At 39.5% G+C, this 27,984-nt stretch overlaps 1 protein-coding gene across 1 annotated transcript; it reads right to left on the reverse strand.

Moving 5' to 3' along the window:
* Positions 1-27,980, reverse strand: SHCBP1 (SHC binding and spindle associated 1). The gene is made up of 13 exons (XM_008702674.2): positions 27,739-27,980; positions 24,599-24,766; positions 24,303-24,418; positions 22,653-22,861; positions 17,639-17,731; positions 13,393-13,626; positions 13,134-13,302; positions 12,715-12,835; positions 9,526-9,657; positions 8,749-8,867; positions 2,933-3,019; positions 2,406-2,547; positions 1-825 (listed from the first exon to the last, which is right to left on the reverse strand). The coding sequence occupies exons 1-13, from the start codon at positions 27,845-27,847 to the stop codon at positions 500-502; spliced, it is 2,025 nt and encodes a 674-aa protein (XP_008700896.1). The 5' UTR covers positions 27,848-27,980; the 3' UTR covers positions 1-499.
* Positions 27,981-27,984: the final 4 nt, after the last annotated feature.

The raw sequence follows: 27,984 nt of genomic DNA on the forward strand, positions 1-27,984 counted from the left end.
TAACCTCCCAATCATAAAAGCTTTTATTTTAAGACAAGTATTATGCAAATGCAGCATGGAAATCAGACTTGCTGTAATTGGGAGAAAAAGACAAGTGTAAGAACACTGCACATTTGACACTGACGGCATTTCTGGGCACTCATCTTGCGCTCCCTGACTTTCTGCCTCATCTTTGAAGTGCTAGGTTGAAGTGTATTTACACTAGAAAGTTATCGACAGGCTTAATAACCTGACAGAAAGAGGTGTTTGAGAAAGCAAGACTTTCTAGATAAGAAATCTTTAAATATTTTCTATTTTATATGTGTCTATGACCTTCCTTATACAGAGGGAATGTTTCATGTGCAACAGCTGCAGATAGAAATAGATGTACATTTCACTCAAACCCAATCAAGTTTATCAAATATAAGATACAGACATGAAGCGAACTACACTAGCAGCAGTGATTCTGGGGGCAGCATGTGCAAAATCCAATTTTTGCTCTCTATTCACATCATGGTGGTCAGAAAAGAAATGTGCCAAAACTCCCTTTCCCATTCCACTTGAACTGGTTCCCCACAATTGAAACAAACATCTCCTGTGACATTAAGTTGTCATCAGCTTGTGTGATCCCCAGTTCACTCAACCTTTTCTTCTTCATCTGGCCCTTCTGGGTGGAGGCAGCAACGAGTTCATTTACAATTTCACAGTTGCCTTCGACTTGCTCAGAGAGGGTGGATCTTGCATAAAGCTCCATTTTACCAGTTGCACACTGAATCAGCTCTTCTAAATCCACCCTTTCCGCTGTGCCTGCCTCCTCACTTGTGGGAATTTTAAGTGCTCTATTTTCTGGAGAAACAAACAAATTATAACAAATAAAGATAAATGTACAAAATAACCCAACAAAAAATATATATATTTCTATATTCTATTAGAGCGTTCAAGTTTTTTCTGCCAACTGGATTCTGCAAACTCTTTTCCGTAGGTATCTCAACAAGCAGCTGTCTTACTCTTTGCCTCAAGGCTTTCTGACCCTCATATAGGATTACCAATTTTGAATTCTTTTCTCTTTTTATCCTAGACTCTCATTCACTCAACAGACGTTTTCTGGGTATTTACTACCTACTAAGCATGGTGTTAGGAGCTAGACGCAAAGATTAATAAGACAGCGGCACTCTTCCTAAAGGAACTCCCACTCTAGCAGCTGATGCCAGCATTATGAGTGTTTACTGGGGAGAATTCTAGATGGCCCCTATGATGCCCAGCCCCCAGTGTTACTTTCATGATTGTTAAATGGCAAAAGGATTTTGCTCATGTAATTAAGGTTGCTAATCAGATGACTTTAAGAAGATAATTCAGGTGTCCCTAACCTAATCATACGGGCTCTTTAAAAGCCAGGTTTTCTCTGGCTAGATGAAGAAGAGGAAAGCATGAAGAAATTCAAAACATGAGAGAGATCTGAAGCATGAGCAAAATTTGCCTTGAGAGAGGTTCTCCTAAGGAAGGTTGCTGAGATAGAGACGTTATGGAGCAAGGATTTAACAGTGGCCTCTAGAAGCTGAGAACAATCCCCAGCCAATAGCAAAAAAAAAAAATGGAGACCTCATTCCTACAACTTCAAGGAAATGGATTCTGCCAACAATAAGAATACGCATTGGCTCTGAATAACACATCTCATGTTTCAAGCAGATATTCCCCCCAGAGCTCTCCGATAAAAGCCCACCCACCTCCATTTCACCCTTGTGAGACCCTAAGTACATAATGCAGCCAAGCCCCCCTGGACTTCCGACCTAAAGAACTGTGAGAAAAACAACTCACAGAGAACTGGAGTGGGTCCTGAAGGCTGACGAGGACTACTTTCCTCACCCAGGCCAATACTTAATCCCTCTGACTGAGATTTCATAGTAATCTGGGTCATGGTTTGAAAGTCATGAATTTCCTACTGAATTAGCTCAGCTTTGCTGCCAAGAAAAACAGTTGACAGGGAGGCATTACTTCTGCCAGTAAAGGAGAGAGAGAAACTCCAGGATCCCCTCCAGTAAATGCCGCCTTCAAGCTGGCACACGCACTTCTCTGCCTCCGTCCTTAACAAACGCCAGCAGGAACTACCTCTGCTCTCATATGCCCAGCTTTACTCTATAAATGTACAGAAAGCCGAGCATGCTAAGAAGGGAACTGTGGGACCAAAGAAACCACACACCAAGGTTTTGAATGAACAGGTGAACTAGTTGACCTTGAAAGTTTCTCTCACCCTGAGAGTCTATAATGTTACAGCTTTCCCAAGCTTCTCTAGCTCCATGTCCAAGTATATGCCATTTATCTTTGTTAAGGAGGAGAGGAAGACTCAGTTCCTTAATCAAAGTTTAATGCTGAAATAAAGTAAACTAGATCTGGTTTTTATTTTTAAAAAATCACTAGGTATAGCATACCTTCAGTTTCATCTTGGACATTTTCCTGCAGGTCAGAGAAGATTGTAGGTTTCACCAAGACAACACCATAACCTTCATTATTATGTATGACATTATTCACCATGGATATTTTGGGAATGTCATAATGCTCATCTAAGAAGTCCTGTGACATTGAAAACACATGTTTTAAGGAACTGTCATAGTCAACACAGCCTGATTTTAAAAATCTTCTCACTTCTTTCAGGCAATGCTAAAAATAAAGGAGAAAGCTATGCTTATTAATAAGTGGTAGCACAGTCTGAGCTCTGAGTGACACAGCATTCCTGTCATTTCTGCAGATCCATAGACAGCAAAGTATTCTCACAAAAGACCCTCAATCACCAACTATTGATATCAAGATGATTATTAAGATGTATATACTGTTTGTGCTTTTCAAAACCAGAAAACAATAGAACTCAACATGGGAATTTAATGAAACATAATTATTTCTTAGATGAAACCATTCTAACTAACTTTCGGAAACGGGGTGTTTTAGCAGGTGTACTTACCTTAATGAGTATCCCTTCCTTGCAGTGATGGATTTCATTGTCACTCAAGGTGCACTTACTTCCAGGATATATTTCTATACCAGCACCCTACAAGTTACATTTTAAGGTATCACAATCAGTTTTTTAAAGGCAGGACTACAAGAGAAGATTTATTACAATCACTTCTGAAACCTTAACATAGTGCAAATATAAAGTGTTTTACAGAAAGTTTTATTAGATATTTCTAATCAACATTTCCATTTGCTCCATTTCCAGCAAGTTGTCTATCATTTATCACTTTCAAAAACCATACACAGATACACACACAAAACACTGGCTAAGATTATCAACACCTGATCACTGTCCCACTCCCTTTCATTCTGGACAAGTCAGTTTTCTGATTCTGCCAAAGAAAAAGAACAAATTATTTAACAGTTTTGCACTTATTTAAAATGAACATCCTCTCTGAGATAGAAAATTAGTTGGAGAACAGTGTGAGTCTAGTAAAATATTGTAATATAAGGACAAAAAAAAGACCCAATATTTTTAAAAACACATCAGTTTTAAAACATCCCAGCATAACTTAAAAATCACTTCTGTGAGCTAAACAATTAATGGCCTTCACTACTACACATGTTAAAATTAGCAGCCAATTCAAGTGTCTCATTTATACAAAGAAACCAGAAAGATCTACGCATGGCCCAGCTCTTTCACACTGTCCCTTGGGGCCACGTGGCACCAGTTAAGAAATAGTAGTAACAGGAATAATTTATTTCCTGAAGTTATACTAAGCACTCTGGGAAGTAAAACTAATGCGCTCAAACCTCTAGAGTTATGTGAGACGCATTATCTGGAATACCTTCATACACAATATCGTACCTGAAGAAGAGTTGCTGTTAACCATTTATAACACATCTACTGCATGTATATGAGTTGTTTTTCTAAGAGTAATATATGCCATGAGAAAACACTTATTATTAATGCCCCCTTCGGAAATACAAGAACATACATGTCCACATGGCCCACGACACACCAGTCTAACTCTCTGTTAGGTAAGAGGTCTGCTAATTGGGCTTTCTTCCCCAGACTTGAGGCTGAAGAAGCTGGCAATCCATAACCACCCCCAGACACAGACCAGAAAAGCCTCCTGAAAAGCCTGCTCTCTCTAGCCAAAGGACCAGGCCGCCTAGACAGAAAACTTTCCAACAATTACAGCTCTACACCAGCCAAACACCAAAGATAAAAACAGTGGCCCATCCCCAGGCATGCTGGCAAATGCCAAGAGGAGAGAATCGACTTCCATCTTCCCAAGGCTGTCACCAGGCACCCCAACTCTCCCAATGGGATGGTGTCAGAGAAGGGCAAGCAAGAAGCCAGGATTTGCATGCCCACCAGCCAGTAACAAGGCCCTAGTAGCATCAGTGGAGACTACACACTCCCATCCGTGAGAAACCAGAATTTCCACCCCCTGCCAGCAGTAACAGCTCCCCATTCAAACTAGGTATCAATGGAGGCTAAATGGGGGAACCTGGACTTCTACATCCCTCCACCTGGCAGTAACAAGACAATAGCCTCCACCAAATCCCTTCCTATAGTTGTGTCCCTAAAACAGAAGATCCAGGCTCTCATAATACAGTACAAAATGTCCAGGTTTCAGCTGAAAATCACTTGCCAATACCAAGAGCCAGGAAGATGTCAAACTGAATAAGATCATCAATAGATGCCAAAACCAAGATGTCCAGAGATGCTAGAATTAGCTGACAATGATTTTAAAGCAGCCATGCTAAAAATGCCTTAATGAGCAATTATGAACCTATCTAAAACAAATGAAAAATGAAAGGCACATACAGAAATAGAAAGTCTCAGCGAAGGAACAGAAGATATAAAGGACCACATGGAAATTTCAGAACTCAAAAATACTGAAATGAAAAGTCCATGGATGGGCTCACCAGCAGAAAGGAAAAGACAGAGCAAAGAATCAGTGAGCTGGGAAGACGGAACAACAGAAATTACCCAACCTGAACAACAGAGAGAAAATGCACTGAAAAAGAAGAGTGAATAGAGCCGCAGGGACCTGTGAGACTATAACAGACTAGCAATATCAAGAATGAAATGAGATACCGGCCCTGAGCCTGCAGACATCAAAAGATGAAAGGAATACTACAAACAACTCGAAACATGTGAACTTGACAACTTAGCAGGAGAGATGTCACCTGCCTCCCCAGGCTGGTGTGAGGCCTAACGGGCTGGGTGGGAGGCGGTGCATATAGCACCTGTTACACCAGGAGCCACGGCTGCCACTGCCACCAAAGAGGAAAGCCCTTCACCACCGACCTGGTGCCCACTAACTGGGGCTCTGTGACCTATGAGCATATCTGTTAACTCACCTCATACGAAATAGGTCATTTGAACAGCCCTATAACTACTAAGGAAACTGAATTCATAATTTTGAAACTGCCAAAAAAGAAATCTCCAGGTCCAGATGGTTTCACTGGAAAAATCTACCAAACATTTAAAGAATGCAAGCTAGTGAAGGGAATACTTCCAAATTTGTTTTATGAAGCTAATACCCTGATAGCAAAACTTGACAAAGACAGTGCAAATAAAGCTTCAATATCCCTCATGAATACAGATGTAAAAACTCCTCACAAAATATTAGCTAATGTAATACAGCAATATATAAAAAAAATACACTATGACTAAGTTGTGCTTATTCTAGGGATGCAAAACTGGTTCAAAATTTGAAAAATCAATGTAATCCACCATTTTCTTTCATTGAAAAAGAAAAGTTATGTAATCATATGAAATGATGCAGAAAAAGCATCTGACAAATGTCAATACATATTCATTATAAAAATTCGCACAAAACAGAACTAGAGAACTTCTTCAACTTGATAAAGAATATCTACAGGGCGCCTGGGTGGCTCAGTCAGTTAAGCATCTGCCTTTGGCTCGGTTCATGATCTCAGGGTCCTAAGATCGAGCCCCATGTCCGGCTCCTGGCTCAGCGGGGAGTCTGCTTCTCCCTCTCCCTCTGCGTCTCCCACTGCTTGTGCTCTCTCTGTCTCTCTCTGTCTCTCTCTCTCTCAAATGAATAAATAAAATCTTAAAAAAAAAAAATATTTACAAAAAGCCTACAGTTACCCTTGTACTTAATGGTATAATAGTAAATGCAATCTCCCTAATATCAAGAACAAGATAAGGACGTCCACCCTAACCACTCTTATTCAACGTAGTGCTGGAAGTTCTAGTCAGTGCCGTAAAGCAAAAAAAAAGGAAACAAAACCATACAGATCAGAAAGGAAGACACAAAACTGTCCCTATTTGCAGAGGACATGATTGTCTACGTACAAAATCCCAAGGAATCTACAAAAACACTCCTAGAACTAAGAAAAGTCAGGAAGGTCACAGAATATAAGACAAAAGTGAATTATATTTCTATATAGAAGAAATGAACGCATGGAATTGAAATTAAAAACAGTAGATGACTTACAATCACTTAAAAAAATGAAATATTTACATACAAATCTAACAAAACACATATAAGACTTGTATACCGAAAATCACAGAAATGCTGATGAAAGAAATCAAAGATGTAAATAAATGGGACAGACATAGAGTGTTCACAAGATTGGAAGATTCAACATAAAAAAAAAGATGTCCATCCCCCCCCCAATTGATATACAGGTTTACTAGAATTCACATCACAATCTCAGCTAGATTTTTTTGTAGATAGAGACAATATTTTTCTAAAACTTTTATTGAAAGGCAAAGAAACTAGAATAGCTGAAACAATTTTGGAAAAGAAAATAAAGTGGAAGGAATCACTCTACCAGATTTTCAGACTTTACAGTAGCAGGTATTGGTGGAGGGACAGCTACACAGATCAGTGGAACGGAAAAGAGAATCCAGAAATGCGCCCACACAAATTTTCCAGATGATTGTTGGCGCAAAACCAATTTATTGGAGGAAGGACAACCTTTTCAAGAAACGATGTGGTTACAATTGGACATCTATGAGCAAATAAATAAACCTTAACCGAAAACTCACATTAATACCAAAATTTACTCAAAAATGCATCATGACCTTAAGTGTAAAACGTAAACTATAAAATTTTTAGGAAAAAAAATAAGAGAAAATCTTTGCGATCTAAAGCTGGGCAAAGAGTTCTTACACTTAACACCAAAAACATTACCCATAAAAGGAAATATCAATAAATTGTACTTCATCAAAATTTAAAGCTTAACTCTATAAAAGCCCATGTGAAGAAAATGAAAAGACAAGCTTTGGAGGAGCATAAAAATCTGCAGGGGCAGCTGGGTGGCTCAGCCCGTTGAGCACCCAACTCTTGATTCTGGCTCAGGTCATGATCTCAGGGTCATGGGATCAAGCCCCGAGAAGGGCTCTGAGCTGGACATGGCACCACGGCTGGACTTGAGATTCTCTTTCCCTCTCCCTCTCTACCTGCTTAAAGATGTGCGTGTACGTTCTCTCTCTCGCTCTCTCTCTCAAAAAAAAAAAAAAAAAAAAAAAAAGAAATCTATAAACCAAATACCCACCAGAGGACTAGTATCTAGAATATAAAAAGAACTCTCAAAACTCTACAGTAAAAAAGAACAAATAATCCAATTAGAAAATGGGCAGGGGCGCCTGGGTGGCTCAGTTGTTAAGCATCTGCCTTCGGCTCAGGTCATGATCCCAGGGTCCTGGGATCAAGCCCCGCATCAGACTCCCTGCTCAGGGGGAAGCCTGCTTCTCCCTCTCCCACTCCTCCTGCTTGTGTTCCCTCTCTTGCTGTGTCTCTCTCTGTCAAACTAATAAAAAATCTTTAAAAAAAAAAAAAAAGGGCAGAAGTCACGAATAGACATTTCACTGAAGAGAAGGATGGCAAGTAAGCATATGAAAAAATGTTCCATATCACGAACCACTAGGTAAATGAAAATTAAAACCACACACCTATCAGAATGGCTAAAATTAAAACAGTAAAAATACCAAATGCTGGTGAGGATATGGAGAAACTGTGTCACTCAAACATCTCTGATGGGAATGTAAAATGATTTAACATTCTTGAAATGGTGAAATAAAAGACATGGAGAAGAGAGTGATTAAAGAAGTCTGAAGGAGAAGCAAGTGTATGTCGCTATCAAAAGGCAATATGCAGGATCCTTGGGGTGATGGAAATACTCAGCTTGACTGAAGGGACTTATCCCGTTGTGCAGCTGTACTACAGTTTTGCAAGATGTTACAACTGGGGGAAACTAGAACAGAATACACACACAGGATCTCTCTGGATTACTTCTTACGACAACACCTTATCTCAGCAATTCTCTCAAAATAAAAAGTCTAATTAAAAAACAAAAGCAACTGAGCTTCAATTGCTGTAAAATCATTTATAAAGTTAACAAACGTGCAGGGTCTAAATTTCTCAAAGTTATCACAGAGAAACTGAGATTTCTTTTTTTTATAATATTTTTTTATTATATTATGTTAGTCACCATACAGTACACCTCCAGTTTTTGATGTAAATTTCCATGATTCATTGTTTGCGTATAACACCCAGTGTACCATGCAATACGTGCCCTCCTTAATACCCATCACCAGCCTATCCCATTCCCCCCTGAAGCCCTCAGTTTGTTTCCCAGAGTCCATAGTCTCTCATGGTTCATTCTTATTTTTCTTCTTTACACAGCTGAAGCTGGCTGACTTAGTACATAAAAGCGTCTGAACTTCTCTGAAGACAGAGAATAGGAGTATGCATTTACATCTTGGTCCATTTTGTTTACGTATTTAGAACTTAAACCTAAACTACTTCCCCAAAGGATAAGAGATTATCCTACCTTGGCACCATATAAATCTGAGTTCTTCATTAAAAATTCTGCTGATGTGCGCACCGTGACTCCTGTAGTCTCACACTGCAGCACACAGTTTTCCAGGACGGTCTTACCACGGTGAATGACTAGGATGAAAACATGCAATCAAATGCTTTAAGTAAAGTGTGTTCTCCAATACTAGAAATGGCCTAGAGCTGGCATTCGGTACATTAGGTGGTCTAAATATTTCTCTAACTACCATTTAAACTTTGTTACTGGAATTACAAACTCATAATTTATAAAATAATGACTAAAATCTAAAAGCAGCATTCTTAAAAACGAATGAATGGATCTCAGAAATGCAAAATCAAGTTAAAAAGTACTTTTCATTACCAAAAAAGTATCAGAGAGTAACTTCCATGAGTATCTTGGAAGGGAGAAAAGGAGACCCAATTCAAGAAAGGGGATACGGATTCTAGAAAACCAATACCAGCACCATGTGAATACAGCTGCATTGAGTCTAGGGCTAAATCGAATACAAAGAACAGAGACCACAATATTGGAATGTTTAAAAGAAAAAAATGATCACAAGGAAACCAGTATTAAACTAACAAATTTTCAAGAATATGCTGGACTATTTTTTACTTTAGAGTAAGCTTCCTAAGTCATCATGTTATGTACATAAAGAATTAATCAGCCTTCCATATACTCAAGAGTGGTTTATTAAATTGCACCTTCCAGGAAAAGTAAAGTTTTCTTTTAAAACCTGGAACAAAATAATATAGGAAATATTCAGATACTTACTCAAGATTCCTTCTACAGCATCATGCTGAATAAATTTTATGCCTGAGATTTTAATATCCACGCCTGTGCAATCGACAAAAGTATCTCCTTTGCCCCTCTTTTCTATCACAATATCATCTGGTAGACCATAACCTAAGGAGCAGAACAAGAGCATTTAAGATGGGTGAGGGGAAATGTCTAAACATAAAATTGCTACCATAGATTTCTCTATTTCAAATGGCTCCAAATGATACGAGACCAGTCAACCAAGTTGCATTTAAATAAAATCTAATTATCTCCCCACATATCTTGTTTATTTTAAACCAGGGTATACAATTTTTAATAATAACAATTCCTCAGTTTGCCCCCGTATCAGGAAGACTACACTATCAACCATATCTCAGACTAGCTCGGCACTAAATTGGCTTACAAAACTGCTATATAAAAATAAATAATCCTAAATACAGCTGGTTCAAAAAGCTTTAAAGCATTTAACCCTTATAAGTTTTTTCCCAACTCTAAAATTCTATTATTCTAATATAAAGTAGGTTTAAAAAAAGCCTAAGCATTTCTCAAGATTTTCTAATTTTAGTATTCTCTTAAACAGACTGACTTAGAATCTGACAAACTGACTTAAAACCATTTTAGTCATTGAAAAAACAGGTCTACCTTGCAAACCAATAAAAAACCACTGGATCTCTACAAATCCCAAACTAATAATACAGGCCAGACCTCTGAATGGGCTTACGAAAAACTGGAGTATCAGAAAACTAGAGAAGTTGCCTTTCACCATAAAACAAAAGCACATAGACAAAGCTGTAAGAAATAACTCTCGTTGTCTGAGATGAGCCTTTGCTTGAGTAAATGAAAGCAGTCACTACATTAAAGGCAAAACCAGTGAAGTCCTCTGTACTCAAAAGACACAGACAAGCCTTCAGGGACACTGGGAGAGAATGCGAGAGGACTCCCGAGTAGGGAATGCTGCCAGTGGTGGACTCTGGATGACTGGATTAGAAGCACTTTTTTTTTTCCTGATTCTTTTTTGTGTCTGCCTGTAGTTGGAACATTTTCTATAATAACCATTGTTTTTGGTTTTTTTTTTTTTAAGATTTTATTTTATTTATTTGACAGAGATAGAGACAGCCAGCAAGAGAGGAAACACAAGCAGGGGGAGTGGGAGAGGAAGAAGCAGGCTCATAGCAGAGGAGCCTGATGTGGGGCTCGATCCCATAACGCCGGGATCACGCCCTGAGCCGAAGGCAGACGCCCAACCGCTGTGCCACCCAGGCGCCCCAATAACCATTGTTTTTTATCACCAAAAAAATTAAAAAATAATTGTCATGTTGAGAAAAAAACAGGTTATTGCATAAATAAGCTACATATTCTTAGTAGTTTAAAACATAAAGCCATCACTTAAGTGAATATATGTTCTAAACAAGAAAGAAAAACCCTACTAAAGTACTGTTAACACCCTACACACAGTAGGTACTCAACTATATATCTCCTGTGATAAGTGTTAGCTATAGATCAGAAAAGATATCAGATAACCTTTAGTCTTACTCATGAACAAGTACTCCATAAAGTCACACTAGAGGTACCACAGGATTTCCCAAATTCTCGGAAATGCTGTCAGTAAATCTAGTTATCTTTACACTTAACTATCAGAATTCTATGTGGTTACTTATTACACTTTGGCAATTTCATTATTAATATCCTCACCAATCTAGGAAGAACTCTTATCCACCATACAATCTCTAATACCAACGTTATTTTCACTATGCCAAAAAATAAAGTGTTTTTATTGCAGTGATTTATCCTGCAGATGTGTTATTTATACACACACATCTATTATATATCTAATATTGGAGAGGAAAAAGAACAAAAATTACATACATAAAACAAAAAAGGGGGTGAGGTGATGTACTAGTGAACAGCAGGAAATTAAACTCCCAGCCTTGCATCCATTAAGAAGTTTTGACAAGATAAAGATAAAGAACATAGCTTAAGCAGTTTGTGAACAGCTGCACAAGTCCCAAAATGATAAACGACTTTTTGCATTACAAGCTTTATGGCTAACTTGAAGCTCTTTTGGTAAATAGATGAACAGGTGCATCTAAATTTGACATGTTATGGAAATACACAGGACCAAGATGAACAACTGTAAAGCAACCTAAATTTAGGAATCATTCTAATGTACAATAAGATTATGACTGCTAAAAAGTTCTTTTTAATAGAATCTTTCAACATAAATGTTCTCAAAAGTACACTTTGGTCAAGACACGAAGTATAGAATTTGACGTTCCGCAAGCTTTTATATATTTATTTTTTCTCTAGAGAGAGCACGAGAGCACGAGTTGGAGAAGGACAGAGGGAGAGGGAGGGAAACAGACTCCCCGCAGAGCATGAAGCCCATAGCTGGGTTTGATCCCAAGATGCTGAGATCATGACCTGAGCCAAAACCAAGAGTCAGATGCTCAACTGACTGAGCCACTATTAAAAGCCCCTCAGCAAGATTTTAAAGAATTAATAAGGGTGCCTGGGTGGTTCAGTTGGTTGGGCATCTGCCTTTGGCTCAGGTCATGATCCCAGAGTCCCGGCATCAAATCCCTGCTTGGCAGGGAGTCTGCTTCCCCCTCTGCCCCTGCCCCTGATCGTGCTCTCCCTCTCTCTCTAATAAATAAATAAAGTCTTTTAAAAAGAAAATTAAAAATAATTTAAAATAAAAAATAAAGAATTAATAAGATAAAAGATTTTTGGTCCACTTTCAAGTTGGACCAATACCTATGCAGAAATACGTTAAATTTAAAAACAAAAAACCATGCATCAACATATCCATAACATATAAGAAATAAGAGTAAGCAGGAAATAAAAAATACTAAACTCTAAAAAAATATTGCTAGGAAAATTTTTATTCTAGAAACGAGATTTCCTCTTCATAAACCACCTAAAATCTGGAAAATATACTTCTTCCTAACAGTCTCTTTTTCTCTATGTGCTTGTTTTCCCAACACATACAAAGAATCATATCTCAAATTGCTCAAATGTTGAGTCAACCCCCATACACTTTAAATACTTTTAATATTTTAAGGCAACTCATTTGAAATCAAATGGATTAAATCATACTGTCGGAGCTTCAACAAGATCAGTGACTTACTGTTTTCTTAAGCGTATCACAGAAGAGAGTTTGGTTGCATGATATTCCAGACTCACCTTCCAACTCAATGGAATCAGCAATGGCGAATGTGCCATGTACCATGTAATGGCCCGGACAAACGATCACAGTGTCACCTTCATAGCAGGCATTTATAGCAGACAACGGATCACTATGGAACTAGAAAACAACAACAGATTGCAAATATACACCCCCAAAATGGCAACCTGCATATCACTCCAGGTACCCTCGTGCTTCACTTTATAAAGGGAGCCAAAACTGCATACTTAAATATCTCCTCGTGAGCAACACATGCTTGGTAATTTACTAAAGCTGATGAAAGGCAGGGCTCTCACTACTACCCATTTCCCAAAAAAAACAACTCTGGTAAGCTCCTGTGAACACTTTGTAGAATTCAGGAAATTCTGGAGTGAGTTAGAAGAAGAAAAGCAACCTGAAGCAAAAAAACTCCTTTTACCTGAATTTCTGTTTCCTCCTTACAAGGCTCCTGACAAAGTCTGTCCCTGAGCAGAGACCGCAGCAGGCCAGTCATCATGGTGGAGGAGACCACATGCATGACCTTCTGACCATTTGGACGAATGCCCTTTGCTTGAATATTCGAATTCTTCTGATAACCAAACACGTATCTTAGAGAAACCAACAGACCTATCAGTTCTTAGTAAGATAGCTGGTTAGAAAAGATGCCAACTAACTAAGAATAATAAAGACACACATACCTCAACAAAGGATTCTCAATGAGTTTAAGCTTTTGTTTCAACTGTTCAATCTCTGAATACAATTTTAACCCTTCAACCATGGAGATGTTTTCCTGCTCGGAATCAGAGTTACAATTTGACAAACTGCTTCTCAGATTTAAAAATGTCCTGTAACTCTCCTCACATTGGGACAGCAGATTGCGGTAATCAACAATAAGTCCTGAAGGAACTCGGTCTTCAAGGATGTCATAATGCCTGAAAGTTTAAAAGCAGATTGAAATCCACTGCCTTTCAGAGAAAGACAATTATCATATGGTTTCACTCATTTATGGAACATAAGTAGGAAGATCGGTAGGAGAAGAAAGGGAAGACGAAAGGAGGGGGGGTAAACAGAAGGGGGAATGAACCATGAGAGACTATGGACTCTGGGAAACAGACTGAGGGCTTCAGAGGGGAGGGGGGTGTGGGGAATGGGATAGGCCGGTGATGGGTATTAAGGAGGGCATGTATTGCATGGTGCACTGGGTGTTATATGCAAGTAATGCATCATGGAACTTTACATCAAAAACTGGGGGTGTACTGTATGGTGACTAACATAATATAATAAAAAAATATATATTATTAAATTTTAAAAAATCCACTGCCTTTCTGACACATTTTCCTATCATTAAAACAGCCCATTTAGTCCTCAAAGACCAGGAAGAAAAGCATTTTATCTTACATAACTCAGGTACTTGTAAAGTCTTTCTGAATAGCAATCTATTATAAGTAGAAGCTATTGAAAGTTTTAAGGACCACTTCATTAAGGTCACTAACTTGTCCTGTTTTGAGGAGTTGCTGGGTTGTCCTTAGATCCAAGCATTTGTGCTTTAGAAACACTGAAAGTTCATGTTTAACCACTTGTAATCATTATTTAATAAAAAATTATGTTCTCATATATTAGATTCAAAATCTTTTTTTTTTAAGATTTTATTTATCGGGGCACCTGGGTGGCTCAGTTAGGCGTCTGCCTTCCACTCGGTCATGATCCCAGGGTCTTGGGATTGAGACCCGCATCAGGCTTCTTGCTCAGCGAGGAGCCTGTTTCTCCCTCTCCCTCTGCCTCTGTCCCTCCTCCAGCTCGTGCTCTCTCTCTTTCTCAGAATAAATAAATAAACAAAATATTTTTTTAATAATTTAAAAAAATATTTTTTTAATAATTTAAAAAAAATTTTTAAATAAAGATTTTATCTATTTAACAGAGAGAGACACAGCAAGAGAGGGCACACAAGCAGGGGGAGTGGAGAGGGAGAAGCGGGCTCCCTGCTGAGCAGTAAGCCAGATGCAGGGCTTGATCCCAGTACCCTGGAATCATGATCTGAGCGGAAGGCGGACGCTTAACAATTGAGCCACCCAGGCGCCTTAGAATCAAAATCTTAATAAGCAGATGTCAGATGGGGCGCCTGGGTGGCTCGGTCGTTAAGCGTCTGCCTTCGGCTCAGGGCGTGATCCCGGAGTCCTGGGATGGAGCCCTACATCAGGCTCCTCCGCTGGGAGCCTGCTTCTTCCTCTCCCGCTCCCCTGCCTGTGTTCCTTCTCTCACTGCCTGTCTCTATCTCTGTCAAATAAATAAATAAAATCTTAAAAAAAAAAAAAAAAGCAGATGTCAGAGGGCAATCTGGGGATGTAGGGCAGAGGGGAGGGAAGTATCCCAACAGTTTCATAACAATGTTGAAGATTACCATATTCATAAGATCAAAAATTAAAAATGATTCAAGCATTGGCTTTACTCCTTCCTCACATTTAAAGCACTACAGCACAAAATTATGCTGAATATTCCCTTAGGAAGAATATTAGAGTATGTTTCAAAAACATAAGCCTTTGAGATTCTCAGAAAAAAAATATAAAGCTGCCACTACTAAACTAGAGAGTGATTTAAACAAAATAGCCTTGTATTGGACAACCTTATTGGCACTTAAAATTTATTATTAGTTTATATACCTTCCCAAATATATAGACAGAGCAAAAAGTATCTCTAAATGCAATAAGATAACTTATGAATTTAGTACAATCACATTAATGGATGTGAAATTAATGGATTTGAAAATAAACTGCAATATTATTGTCATTACCTATAGTTTTAAAATAATTGCTTTACTTCTCAGCTAAAAGTCCATTGACTAGCTATGCCTGAGGCCAGAGTTTTTCAACCTCGGCTGCATATTAGAATCACTGGGGAGCTTTTAAAAATACAAATGCTCAGGTCCCCATTCAGACCAATTAAATTGGTCTCTAGAAGTAGAGAGGTTTGTTTTTTAAGTCCCTTGGGGAGTCTGATGTACAGTCAAGGTTGAAAACTATTGCCTTAGATGATGTTTTTTCAACTTAGTCATGCTCTAAATAAGATCGGGGGGAAAAACAGAACCACATCCTAAACAAATTTACATGAAATTACAGTTAACATTCAAACAGTATTTAAAATGAATAAAAAATAATTTTTTTCCCCACTTTTCAAGTAAATGAATTAGGTGAAGCTTGAAAAGCATGGATTTTGTCTGCTTTGGTTAATCCATACTCATTTAAAGATATTCTAGAAATCCACTTTGCAAACAAAAAATTGGGAACCAAACCACTTGCTTGGTCAGGTCTATTAAGTTATGAAGATTAAGACTCAAATTTTAAAGTAAGTTTCTTAGCATTTCCAATATCCATGCCAATCAGCTTATTTCTTCTCATTAAAGTGATACTTTGTGGTCTGGAAGCAATGAACAAACATCTGTGTCTCAGACCCATAAGCTTTGAAGCACAGTGTTTTGAATTAAAAAGGAAAAACATCTACCTCAGGGTGCAAAATCAAGACAATATGGTTTGGTTCCCTTTAAATCCTGTCTGTTGAAAACACGCTATCTTTGCCCAGGGACCTTTTATAAAGAGTCTGCCTACATTTGATAACATTCCAGTTTTCCCACCAAGTACCATAGTTTCTTCTCCATAACTGAAAACAATTCCTCCCTTATGCCTCCCCATCTGCCAGTGATGTACCAGGTATGTATGTAAATCATTTCTTGTTGTTTGAACATGTAAAGCTGTCAAATCAGAATACAGTCCTTTCCAAGATCAAATTTGCTGGATACAAAATATTCACCTACCATTACATTTCACTTCAATCAAAACCGATCACTGCTTTCTAAGAGCAAGCGTACCAAAACTAGAAAATATGCAAGCTTATTGAAATCCTGGCATTTTATTGACTACACTATGGGAAAATAGGAAATACACAATGGAAAAGTTGGAAAGGCTAAATAGAAATCATACATAATTCTACATCAGGTAGAACCATTAACCAGACTTTTCACATATTTTTTTACTTATTATTTACTATATAAACCAAGAGAAAGTTACTAAATCTAATTGGGTTCCACAAAAATGTAAAGGGTTACTACCTTATGTAACCAAATCATCTTTCACACAGGGGGAAAAAAATTACCTTCTACAATATTTTTTTTGAGTGCAAGTTCTAATTTTATTCTTATTGCAGCACTGCCTTTAAATTACTGCTTACGAATACAAGAAAAATTACCTGGTCTTAGAGTACCATCTAGTGGAAATCTGAATGCCACATTTAACAAAATCAGTGCAGAACAACTACTTGGGTTGCATGGTTAAGCTAGGTTTTTTGTAATGTAAACATTTTTCCCTATTAAAATACGACAAATTAGAAAAAGAATGTGTTTCAGTATTTAGGAAATTTTTATGCACCACCAATATTAACTGTTTAGTATTTTCATCCATTTGTCAAATAAGATTCAAGGGCAAGAACTTGACAAAACACCCTGAAATAATTCTGTTAGTTTAACCTAGTGTGTTTTACTGTAGGAACTTAGAATAAAGCCAAATGTTCTTTAAAGTACTCTTTTGCAAAATTAAAGCAAAAGAAGTCTTCTATAATTAAACTAATTTCACTGTTTTTCAAACAATTGTCTTTGAATTTAACACAGGGTTTTTTTTTTTTTAACACGTTAGCTCAACAGTTTTACTTAGACTTACAAAACAGTTAGCTGTTTAACTTTAATGTCCCTGAACTCTGCTGTTACGCAGTTTATAAACTAAAAGTAGGTTTCTCTGTACTTGTACAAGTTCCATTTAATAACTTCTCAATGGGTTATACTATTCGTACGGTGGCCTGTTCTGTGTGTGGGCCCCTGAAGTATACATACACCAGATGGGTAAAACTAAACCACGGACAGCTGTTTTTCCAACATGTACAAGGTCACTAATAAATACTTACAATCTCAATCGAGGTTCAACACATCTGACAAAATAATCATACTCATCCTCCTCTTCTTCATCCCAGCTCCTCCAAATGTTTTGATAGAAAAACCTGAAAAGGAAATTCATATCATTCAAATTCAATCACTGGCTCAGTGTTAGGGTTCTGGAGGGGTGCAAACTAAAGAGTAAATCAAAACGACTGTATCAGCTACAGAGGAGAATGTTACATAAATTCTAGACTTGACAGTCATGAGTTATAGAACTTCTATGGATTGGCTAAAGAAACTTTTCTACGACACTAGTTCCATGATGATCTTTAATTAGAACTATTTATTGGGGTGATTGGGTGGCTCAGTTGGTTGAGTATCTGTCTTCAGCTCAGGTCATGATCCCAGAGTCCTGGGATCGAGTCCCAGGTCAACTGAGCGGAGAGTCTGCTTCTCCCTCTCCCTCTGCCCCTCCCCCCACCAGTTCATGCTCTAAATAAATAAATTAAATAAATAAATAAAAGAAAAAGAAGATTTATTGACCATCTATAATTGGGTGGATGGTAGTATCATTTGTTAAGAGAGAAAAGACTGGGAGAGAAATAGGTTTAGGTTAAAAACAGAGTTGTTTTCTGCATGTTTGAATTGAGATGCCTATCTGACCTCCAAGTGGATAATGTCAAGAGTGACGATGAATATACAAGCCTAGAGCCCAAGGGAAAGGTCAGGGCTAAAGACCTAAACCTGGCAGTTGTCAGCGTATTGAAGGCATGAAAACAACAGATGAGATCATCTGGAGACATGAAAGCAGCAGTTCTCAGACCTGGCTGCATGTTAGAGTCCCCCTTGGAAGCTTTTAAAAATTGGTTCCCAAACCTATTCCAGAGCAATAAATCAGAATCTTTGGGGGAGACAACGGTTAGATAGAGAATCCAATTTTTTTAAACCTCTCCAAGTGATTTAACAAATTTTTATTACGGAAAATTTCAAACATATACAAAAGCAAAGAGTATCATGAATACCATGTATGCATCACCCAGCTTCAACAATTACCAGTGCAGAGGCAATCTTATTTCATTTCTGCCCTACCCATCCTCTGCTCCCCACCCCCACCAACCCGACACCGGATTACTTTAAAGCAAATGTCAAACCTATAACATCATTCACAAATTTTAGTATGTAGCTCTAAAATAAATCTTTATATAAGAAAATATTATAATTCCTTAATATCCAAGTATCTAGTTAGTGTTAAATTTTCCCTGTTTGTCTCTTCTGCTATTGTTGTTTGATCATTGCCTTGTTCAAATAAGGATCCAAACAAGGGTCAACCATTGCATTTAATTAAATCACTTCTATTCTATAGATTATCCCTCCTTCCTTTTCTCCTTGCAATTTATTTAACAGTTTTTCACACTCTGAATTTTATTGATTGCATCCTCGTGGGGTCATTTAACATGTTCTTCTGTGTCTTTTACTTCTGGTAAACAGACAGTAAGATCTAAAGACTTGATAAGCTTTAGGAAAAATTTTTTTTTGGCAAGGATACTTAAAAGGAGACACAATGTACTTCCATCAGGAAGTATATGAGACCTGGTCATCTCTTCCGATGATGTGGTTAAGAAACACTGGATTCAGGTTTCTCAGCCTGATCCACCCACTACAAAGTTCCCTGTGAGTTTGTAACCAGTGGTTGTGGTGGCAAATCATGACCATTGCCTCAAATCTTTATTTTCTTTATTACAGGTTGTAAAATACTAATATTCTGATCCTATCATTCTTTCTTCATGTATTAGTTGGAATACTCCTATAAAAAACAATTCCCAGGTGATTCTAATGTGCTTCCAAGGCTGATTAAAGAGACAGAAGGGTAGCTAGCCTAAGACGGATCCCTGGGTAGCTCCAACATTTTAAAGTCTTGAGCAAGAGAGGAAGAGCAGGCCAAAGTGACTAAGAAGCGGGGAGGAGAGTGTGTTAAGAAGATGGGAATGATCAAATAGCTAGAATGCGACCAAGAAGCAAGATAAGGGCAGAGATGAGATGATGGGGAAGGAGAACATGGAGGACTTTGGTGACCTCCAGCACAATTTCAGGGGCACTGTGCAGCAGTGGAAGCATTACTGGAATGCCAAGTGCAGACTGAGACTACACAGAGCTCGGTCAGCAAGTTCTGCTGTGAAAAGGATCAGTGAAAACGAAGCCATCATCTTAATCCTTGTAGATTGGACTGCCAGTCTCTTCATCCTCTAGAGTCATCTTTTTTGTTGTTGCTTGGCTTTTTTTTTTTTTTTAAGTTTTTTTTTTTTTTTTTTTGAGAGGGAGAGAGAGAGAGAGAGAGGGAGAGCACAAGAGCAGGCGGAGGGAGAAGCAGACTCCCTGCTGAGGAGGGAGCCCAACGCAGGGCTCGATCCCAGGACCCCGGATCATGACTTGAGCCGAAGGAAGACACTTAAAAGACTGAGCCACCCAAGTGCCCCCTCTAGACTCATCTTAAAAAAAAAAAAAAAAAAAAAAAAAAAAAAAANNNAAAGAACCCGAGCATGCCTTTACTCCATAAAAAAAACTGCTGGCTCCTGCCCTCAGAATGAAGTTCAAAATCCCGAGCATGGCGGTATTCCATGGGTTCACAATCTGGCTTAGAGCACTCTGGCCTCAGACCTCCTACATGCATTTCACACCTCCTACTTCCATTTCACAAGCTCTTTCAGACCTCCAGGTGTCATGCTGGTCAGGCTGTCCATCCTCTCCACCTGGTGAGCTTCCACTCACATTTCAAGACCCAGCTCAAGTAGTAAGCTCACCAGTACCGTACTGGACATTCATACATCATTCACATGGGCACCTCCTCCGGTGTTTATTCCCTCAAGACAGAAACCTTGACTTCTGCCATATCCACTCGTATCTCCTCATCCCCCAGATCCACTCCACCACCAAGTCCCAGCCATCCTACCTCCTCAGGAAGCCTCCATGTGTCTCTCCATAGCCCACTCCAGTCCACTCTCTTGCCCCTAACCTGGTCTTCCTAGTCCATCTCCCTGCATTTGTTTTCCACACAGCAGCCAGAAGGAACCTTTTAAAATACAAAGCTGATCCTATTGACCTTTGAATGAAAACGTTTCAGTGCTTCCCCAGTGCTCTTAAAGACAAAAATGACTAACTGGCTGACAAGGCCCTATGTCTTCTGACTCCTGACAACCTCTAAGCTGGCTTCCTAAGCCTCCCCCATTTCTGCCTGTGTTCCAGACACACTGGCCTTTCAGCGCCTTCAATTCACTCAGCTCCTGAACCTGTTCCCTCCTCACTCCTGCCACGGCCCCTCTCACCTAGCCAACACTTCAGACCCGGGTTCAAATGCCATTTCCTCAGGAGACAGCCATGTAACAGCCACCTGACCTAGCCTTAGCACACTCTACCTCTTCACTGCACTCACTGCAGTTTCCAACCACATATACACCTTTGTGGGGTTAAGATTCATCTCCACCTTTAGACTGACAGCCCCCTGGTGATGGTGATTGAGTCAGTGTCATGCACCAGTCAAATCTCCCCTTCAACTCGGGACGCAGCACTGGAATATTCATTGAATAAACAAATGAGAACCTGCATAATTTGAACTTTTCTGGGCATTGACCAGAATCTGAGTCCTCAAAATGAAAAATAAGTTTAGCTAGGCTCACCTTCAAATAATACCATTACTAATTCTGAATACTAGTCTGTCTTCCACCTTCAATACCCCCTAGAGATTGGCTCCCTGATTCTTAATTTCCTAAACTTGCCAATTATCCCTTTCCCTTCAAATGTTTCAATTGACAGATTTTTTTAAGTGAGAGACACATAAGAGAATTATTCTGGTTCTGGACAGAAGCCAGTTCTTTAGATTTGTATTACTTGGCCTAATACTGAACATACAGGGTAAAAAAGTTCTTGCATAGAATTAGAAATTTTCCATAAGGTCTTGGAAGCAGGGCCCAAAACACCCTGCTTCTTTGTAAAGCATTCAAATTAAGCTCAGCAAAACCAGGTTAACCCACTAATGGTATAAAAACTGAAAACTACAAGACACTATGCCACACTATTAACATGATCATTAAATTATCCAGTCTCCCAGTTCCTAGAGGAATAGAAGTGCATTTTTAAATAGACAAAAAGTCAGCCTTCCTTAGTGAATATACTTAAAACACAGAAGATCCAAAAAAGCTATCTGTATCAGGAACTACCTGACAAAAGATTTATCTGATGATAGTTGTCAGAGGGAAGATGGTTGGGGGGATGGGTGAAGTAGGTGATGGGGACGAAGGAGGGCACTTGTCATGATGAGCACTGGGAGATGTATGGAAGTGCTGAATCACTATAGTGTACACCTGCAACTAATATCACACTGTATTTTACCTACACTGTAATTAAAATTAAAAAAAAACAAAAACGCATACCACTTGATCCAGGTAGGAGCTTTCCTCCTCACTGAAAGGACAAAGAGTGCACATGTTCAAGCGGAAATCAAGGATGCCAGAAAAGGTTGAAAGGCATGAACATATCCCCTAAGGATCCTGGAAATGACCTAAGAAGACACCTTCTTTGGGCAGATACATTCTTGGGGAAAAAAAAAAAAAATGTGTGTCTTGTTGGTGCACAAGACATGGTGTACCACCTCCCTCACTTCCTCTCCTTTCCTCATATTCAAGTACATCAACCATAAGCCTTAGCATCCAGAACTTTTAAGAGTTTCTCAACATATGCAAACCAAATGAAGAATCCTCTACCTTTTGTTAACATGTGGGAACACTGAATGAAAGCCATACAGGAATTCTTTGTATTTTTTCCAGCTTTTCCGTAAATCTGAAATTATCTCGAAATGAAAATTTTAAATGCTTTTTAAATCTTTTTAATTTAAAAAAGATTCCCCTATCTTTGAATATTTTAAAATACTGCAAAGACTAACGTTACAGTATGAGTTTTAAATCTGGGTATATAACACAGACCAGAATGACTGCATTTCATCCAAAGTTGCTCGCCACGAGGTTATTTTTATCAACTCTTCTCTCTTCCTACCTGACATGCTCAATTGCAAGGGCCGTCTGGTCAAATGCTCCAGAATCATCAAACACCACCCACAGCTCCTGCAGGGGCAACCGATGTTCCTTCAGATCAAGGAGCTCATTCATACACTCCAAGGTAAAAGAGCTCACTTGAGATTCACAGAGGTATGGGTCGGCAAGCCTCACCACTGCCTTCAAGGCTGCAAAGTCCACATCTGTGACCTGAAATTTAAAATAAGGTGACTTACATGGAAATCAAAATAAAGATACATACAAAACACTACTACTAGCCTGATTTTTTTTATGCATGTAATGGGAACAGGGAGCCTTCTTCCATAATATAAAAAATAAACAAGAAGGGCCTGGCTGTTACCCAAATGGAGCTTACATTGTAACTGAGGAGACAAACAAACAGGATGGTGATGACCAAGTGACAAGGTATAACCAGTAGGGGTGGTGGCCTGGTTTTGCTGGGGTGGTCGGGGGAAGTCACTCCTTAGCTGTGACGTACAGGATGAAAGGGAAGCAGCCGTCTGAAGAGCAGGAAGGTGAAAAGGCCCTGTGGCAGAGAAAAGCTTGGCTGCGGGAGCAGCAGACAGGCAGTATTTGTTGCTGGAACCAAAGGAAAGAAATGGGTGGGGGAGGGGCAGCAGGACAGGAGGTGAGAGAAAAGGGCAAAGACGGAAAGAGCAACGGAAGGAGCTTGGATTTTGTGTTCTCTAGACAATGAGAAGCCACAAAGCCAACAGCAGGGCTTTGGTAAATGCAATGCGTTAGAGGTTTTAAGCAGAGGAATGACACATTTCTCTTTTAAAACAATGACTTTGACATGACTTGACAACTATTAGAGATCAGGGTGGAGGTGGGGGGGTCAGACGTGGACGGACAACACGGCCGATGACAACACTATCGTAACCAAATTAATAGGACTTTACTGCAACCAAAGATATTAACATAATACAAAATTTAAGTCACCAGGAACAGCTGCAACCCACGGCCTCGTCCATAATCACTGCAGTAAATGATGTCATTTTCTAAGAGAGCTGCAGCAACAACTTGTATTCTCACTCCCTGGTTTAACATTTTAGGTTAACAGGGCTTTCTGTGGTCCAGTCAACAAACACCGAGAAAAATTCTCAGCTGTAATTAGAGTGCAAATTTAGTGTAAAAGGCCCAGTCGGTTGAAAAATAAGATTGTTTTTACTTTTGACAATGGGACACATTATCGAGAGATTAACCACATATCTACAAACTTGTTAGGCAAAAAATAGGCCAGTTTTAAAATGCCTGTTTGGTTTGAGCTACTTAACGGGCTACAACTAAGAAGGTAAAAAAATTAATTGAAACTCCGCTGACTTCATAATGAGGCCTCTTTATTTTTTAAATGGTCTCAAATACCTCATCCACTTCATAGGTTTATAATCCGTTTCCCCTTGTCAAAGGACACTGGAACTTTAACCACCTCAATTCCCTGGTAGCTCCTCCTTGGCTGCGTTTAAAATTTGCGGAGCACTTCATACACCATGACAATTAGATGTGAAAAAACATGCTATTTTCAATCAGCTCATAAACTTTAATTAAAAATAAGCACTTTGGCTGTAACAGTCTGAAGGAAAGTGCTTTTAGCTAGAGACAAATGTCTTAACAACAGAATTAAATTTACCTCAACCAGCACCTCAAACACATTAGTGTGCCAGACTGCCCGCCATCCAGATGGTTCAAGGACCTTCTCCAAGAACTCAGCTGTGAATTCTCTTACTTCAGAGGCCTTGCAGTCAGCTACAAACAAATTAAGCACAATAAGAATTGAGACTGCATAATGCAGAGAAAAGTTAATAAATCCCCTTTCTCAGAACCAACTAGCAATCTGGTAGACTGAGACAGACAATCTACTTGTAAACTGAAAAGATAAAAGCAGCAAAAAAACCCAAAAACAAAACAAAACAAAAAACTACTCACCTAAAATGTAATCTTGATAAGCTCTGAATCGCTCATAGAACAAAAGTTGACTTGTCTGGAATATTTCTGGGAAATGAGTCTTTCCTTCAGGCACAAAACTTGATAAACTAGAACCTGGCTTATCATGATTGCTACAATCACTGCATGAATCTTCATCTTGGAACAGACCTAAAAGAACAAAGAAAATAAGCAGGTTTAACTATCCCGGACCCTTCCAGTGCTTATAGACCACTTCTAATTTCATATCCTTGCTTAGAAATTCCAAACAAAATACAAACAAGGACTGGGGCGTGATGCTTTATTTACCTTTATCACTGTCAGAAGAAATCAGTTTTCCAAACTTGAAAATATCTCGAAATCCAAGTTCTACTTCGAAACAATAAGAACCTAAAATCTTTCACAGGTTAGGTCTTTGTTGTTCTGTGAAGTTTTTCAGGGAGGCAGAGAAAAAGGGTTTTTTCATTCACTGGAAATCACTAAAGATCTCCTTCAAAGGATAAAGCTATGATTCTTACTATAGCTAGCAACTTACAATGGTCAAATATCTTACAGTTGTTTTTTTCCCCAAAACAATTCCATAAAGCTGCTTTAAAGTTAGGAATTGGGGCGCCTGGGCAGCTCAGTCTTTAAGCGTCTGCCTTTGGCTCAGGGCGTGATCCCAGCGTTCTGGGATCAAGCCCCACATCAGGGTCCTCCGCTGGGAGCCTGCTTCTTCCTCTCCCACTCCCCCTGCTTGTGTTCCCTCTCTCGCTGGCTGTCTCTATCTCTCTCTCTGTCAAATGAATAAATAAATAATCTTTTTTTAAAAATAAAATAGTTAGGAATTGGTTTCCTATATTCCTTCACAAATGAGCTGAAGCCTCCCTTTATTTTCTGCAATATCAGTCTGTCAATGGCCCCTCAATAAACAGGGATGAGAGATTCTTAATAATGCATAAGGTTTAGTTCGCTAAAGCTACTTTGCTAAAGGTTCCTCCTCACTAAATTCAGTGACTGTGTCTAAAGAAAGGATTAGAAAATGCTAATCACATTAGGTTTGGGCTGTATGCAATTATGTTTCATAAGGCATGATTTGGTCAGTGGCATATCTAATTCTGTATAATACAATGTTTTTAATAGACAAAACAACTAGTAAATAAACAATGCCGAGGGTAGAATTTAAGCTGGCAAAATAGTTTCCACAGGTTGTTTCAGGGAGGATATCTGAGACTGTTATTAACAGCAATCTTTCTCTCCACCACACCCCACCCCACTGCCCCCTGCTCCTCCTATTTCTCCTTCCTTTGACTTCTTTGTCTCTATTCAGGCCACCAGAATACTTGACCCCACAAATGACCCACAGCGTACTCAAGCCTACTGCTCACAAAAGCCAACACATATGAGCCTCAGACAACATCGATACCTCACTAGCTGCGTGGCAATCTCTCTGTGCCTCAGTTTCCTCTTCTATGGAGGGAAGATGAAAATAGCATGACTATTTCAATTATATTAATTAAATAAATGACCTGTTAATCACAACAGTACCCATCAAATAGTATATATAAATGTTTATTAAAGAAATAATACCTTCTCCTCACACCCATTAGGATAGCTATTATCAAAAACAACAAGAAAAACTATCAAGGAAACAAGTGTTGGTGAGGATGTGGAAAAACAGGAACTCTTGTACACGGCTGTGGGCATGGAAAATGGTACAGGGCTATGGAGAACAGTACGGTGGTCCCTCAAAAATTTAAAAGTAGAATTGCCATATGACCCAGCAATTCCACTTCTGAGTATATATCCAAAAGAACTGAAAGCAGGATCTCCAAAAGATATTTGTACACCCGTGTTCATAGCAGCATTATTTACATATAGCTACAAGGTGGGAGCAACCCACGTGTCCAAAAACGGATGAATGGATAAGCAAAAGGTGATATCTACATGCAAAGGAATATTATTATTCAACCTTAAAAAGGAAGGAAATGCTGACACCTGCTACATCATGGATGAACCCTGAGGACATGACGCTAAATGAAATAAGCCAGTCACAGGAAGACAAATACTGTAAAAATTCACTGAGATGAGGTACTTAGAGTAGTCAAAGTCATAGAGACAGAACGTATAATGCTGGTAGCCAGGGGCTGGGAGAGGGGAGGATGGGGAGTTATTGTCTAATAGGTACAGAGTTTCAGTCTACAAGATGAAAGAGTTAGGGGGATGGATGGTGGTGACAGCTGCACAACAATGTGAATACATTTAATACCCTGAACTAGACAGTTTAAAATGGTTAAGATGGTAAACTTTATGTGTATTTTAACACAATATAAAGAAGCAAAGAGTACCTTACTTCGGCACCATTCTTTACAGCCACTTTGAACGTACTACTTTTCACACATTATTTCAATTCATCTTCAACATGCTGTGGGACCCCTGGCTCTGGAGAACTAAGGCCAAATTTTTGCCAGTTTACAAGAGGGTTTAGAGTGGAATTAAGTCACACGTATGTTTTCTCCCTTTGCCAGAACTACACAATCTCCCTTTGCTGGCACTACATAATCCAGCTGCAAATGTTAAAGGAAAAGTCTGAACAGCTTAAAATATCAGGAAAAAAGTCATAACGGAATCTCCAAAAAGAGGTAGACAGGACTGAAAATTACACTAGGGCTCTATTCTTAGACTCGGTCCCATCCTGGCTCCCCTAACTTTGGGCGTGTCACCGACCCTCCGTGCTCGGGGCAGCTACTGAGACCAAGGGTTCACGTTTCTTCTCTTTTGGGAAAGGGTTCATGATCTCTTCTGAGATTGAGATGAGAAAGAGGAGACGTCTCTGCACAGATGAACGCTCAAAAAAATCCCCGGAAGCCCACCCAGACATCCAGGTTGGAAATCCCTGAGCCGGCCCAACCCCCTCCAGTCTCAAGGAAGCTGAAGCCAGAGGGGGGCGAGAAGGGGAGATGCCCCGGGTACCTCCCGACGTTGACGTTCTGAGAAGGGGTCGGAGCCTCTCGCTGTCACCGCCGCCACCCTGGCCCGCCGGGTCCGGAAGGCCTGTTAAGACCCAGGCGCCCTCGGAGGGTCCCGACGTCCCAAGCCACCGCGGACATGGTCCGCTGTCAGGAGGCGGCTGGCTCCTCGGGCCCGACAAGACGGGTGCTCACCTTTTTCCAGAGGCTCTGGCTCCTCCTCGACCGCCCAGCCCGTGCGCTCCGGCTGCGGAGTCATAGTCTGCGACCCCAGCCCGCCACCCGCCAGCAATCCGTCAGCCATTTCAAATTTCCGCGGGCAGCCGCCTAGCCGGGGAACAAGGTGACGCAGGCACTTCTGATTGGATGGTGGGCCGAGGCTCTCCGGCCAATTAAAGAAAGGCGTACGTTGCTTCGTTTCCGAACGAGCTCCGCCCCCTC

Source organism: Ursus maritimus, unplaced genomic scaffold (assembly GCF_017311325.1).
Source record: "Ursus maritimus isolate PB19 unplaced genomic scaffold, ASM1731132v1 scaffold_19, whole genome shotgun sequence".
Lineage (NCBI taxonomy): Eukaryota > Metazoa > Chordata > Mammalia > Carnivora > Ursidae > Ursus > Ursus maritimus.

Coding starts and splice junctions, on each gene's coding strand:
- SHCBP1 (XM_008702674.2), bottom strand. CDS start 27,847: ATGGCTGACGGATTGCTGGCGGGTGGCGGGCTGGGGTCGCAGACTATG. Junction 24,767..27,738: donor GCCAGAGCCTCTGGAAAAAG/GTGAGCACCCGT, acceptor TTGTTCTTTTAG/GTCTGTTCCAAGATGAAGAT. Junction 8,868..9,525: donor TGCTGTAGAAGGAATCTTGA/GTAAGTATCTGA, acceptor TTTTCATCCTAG/TCATTCACCGTGGTAAGACC.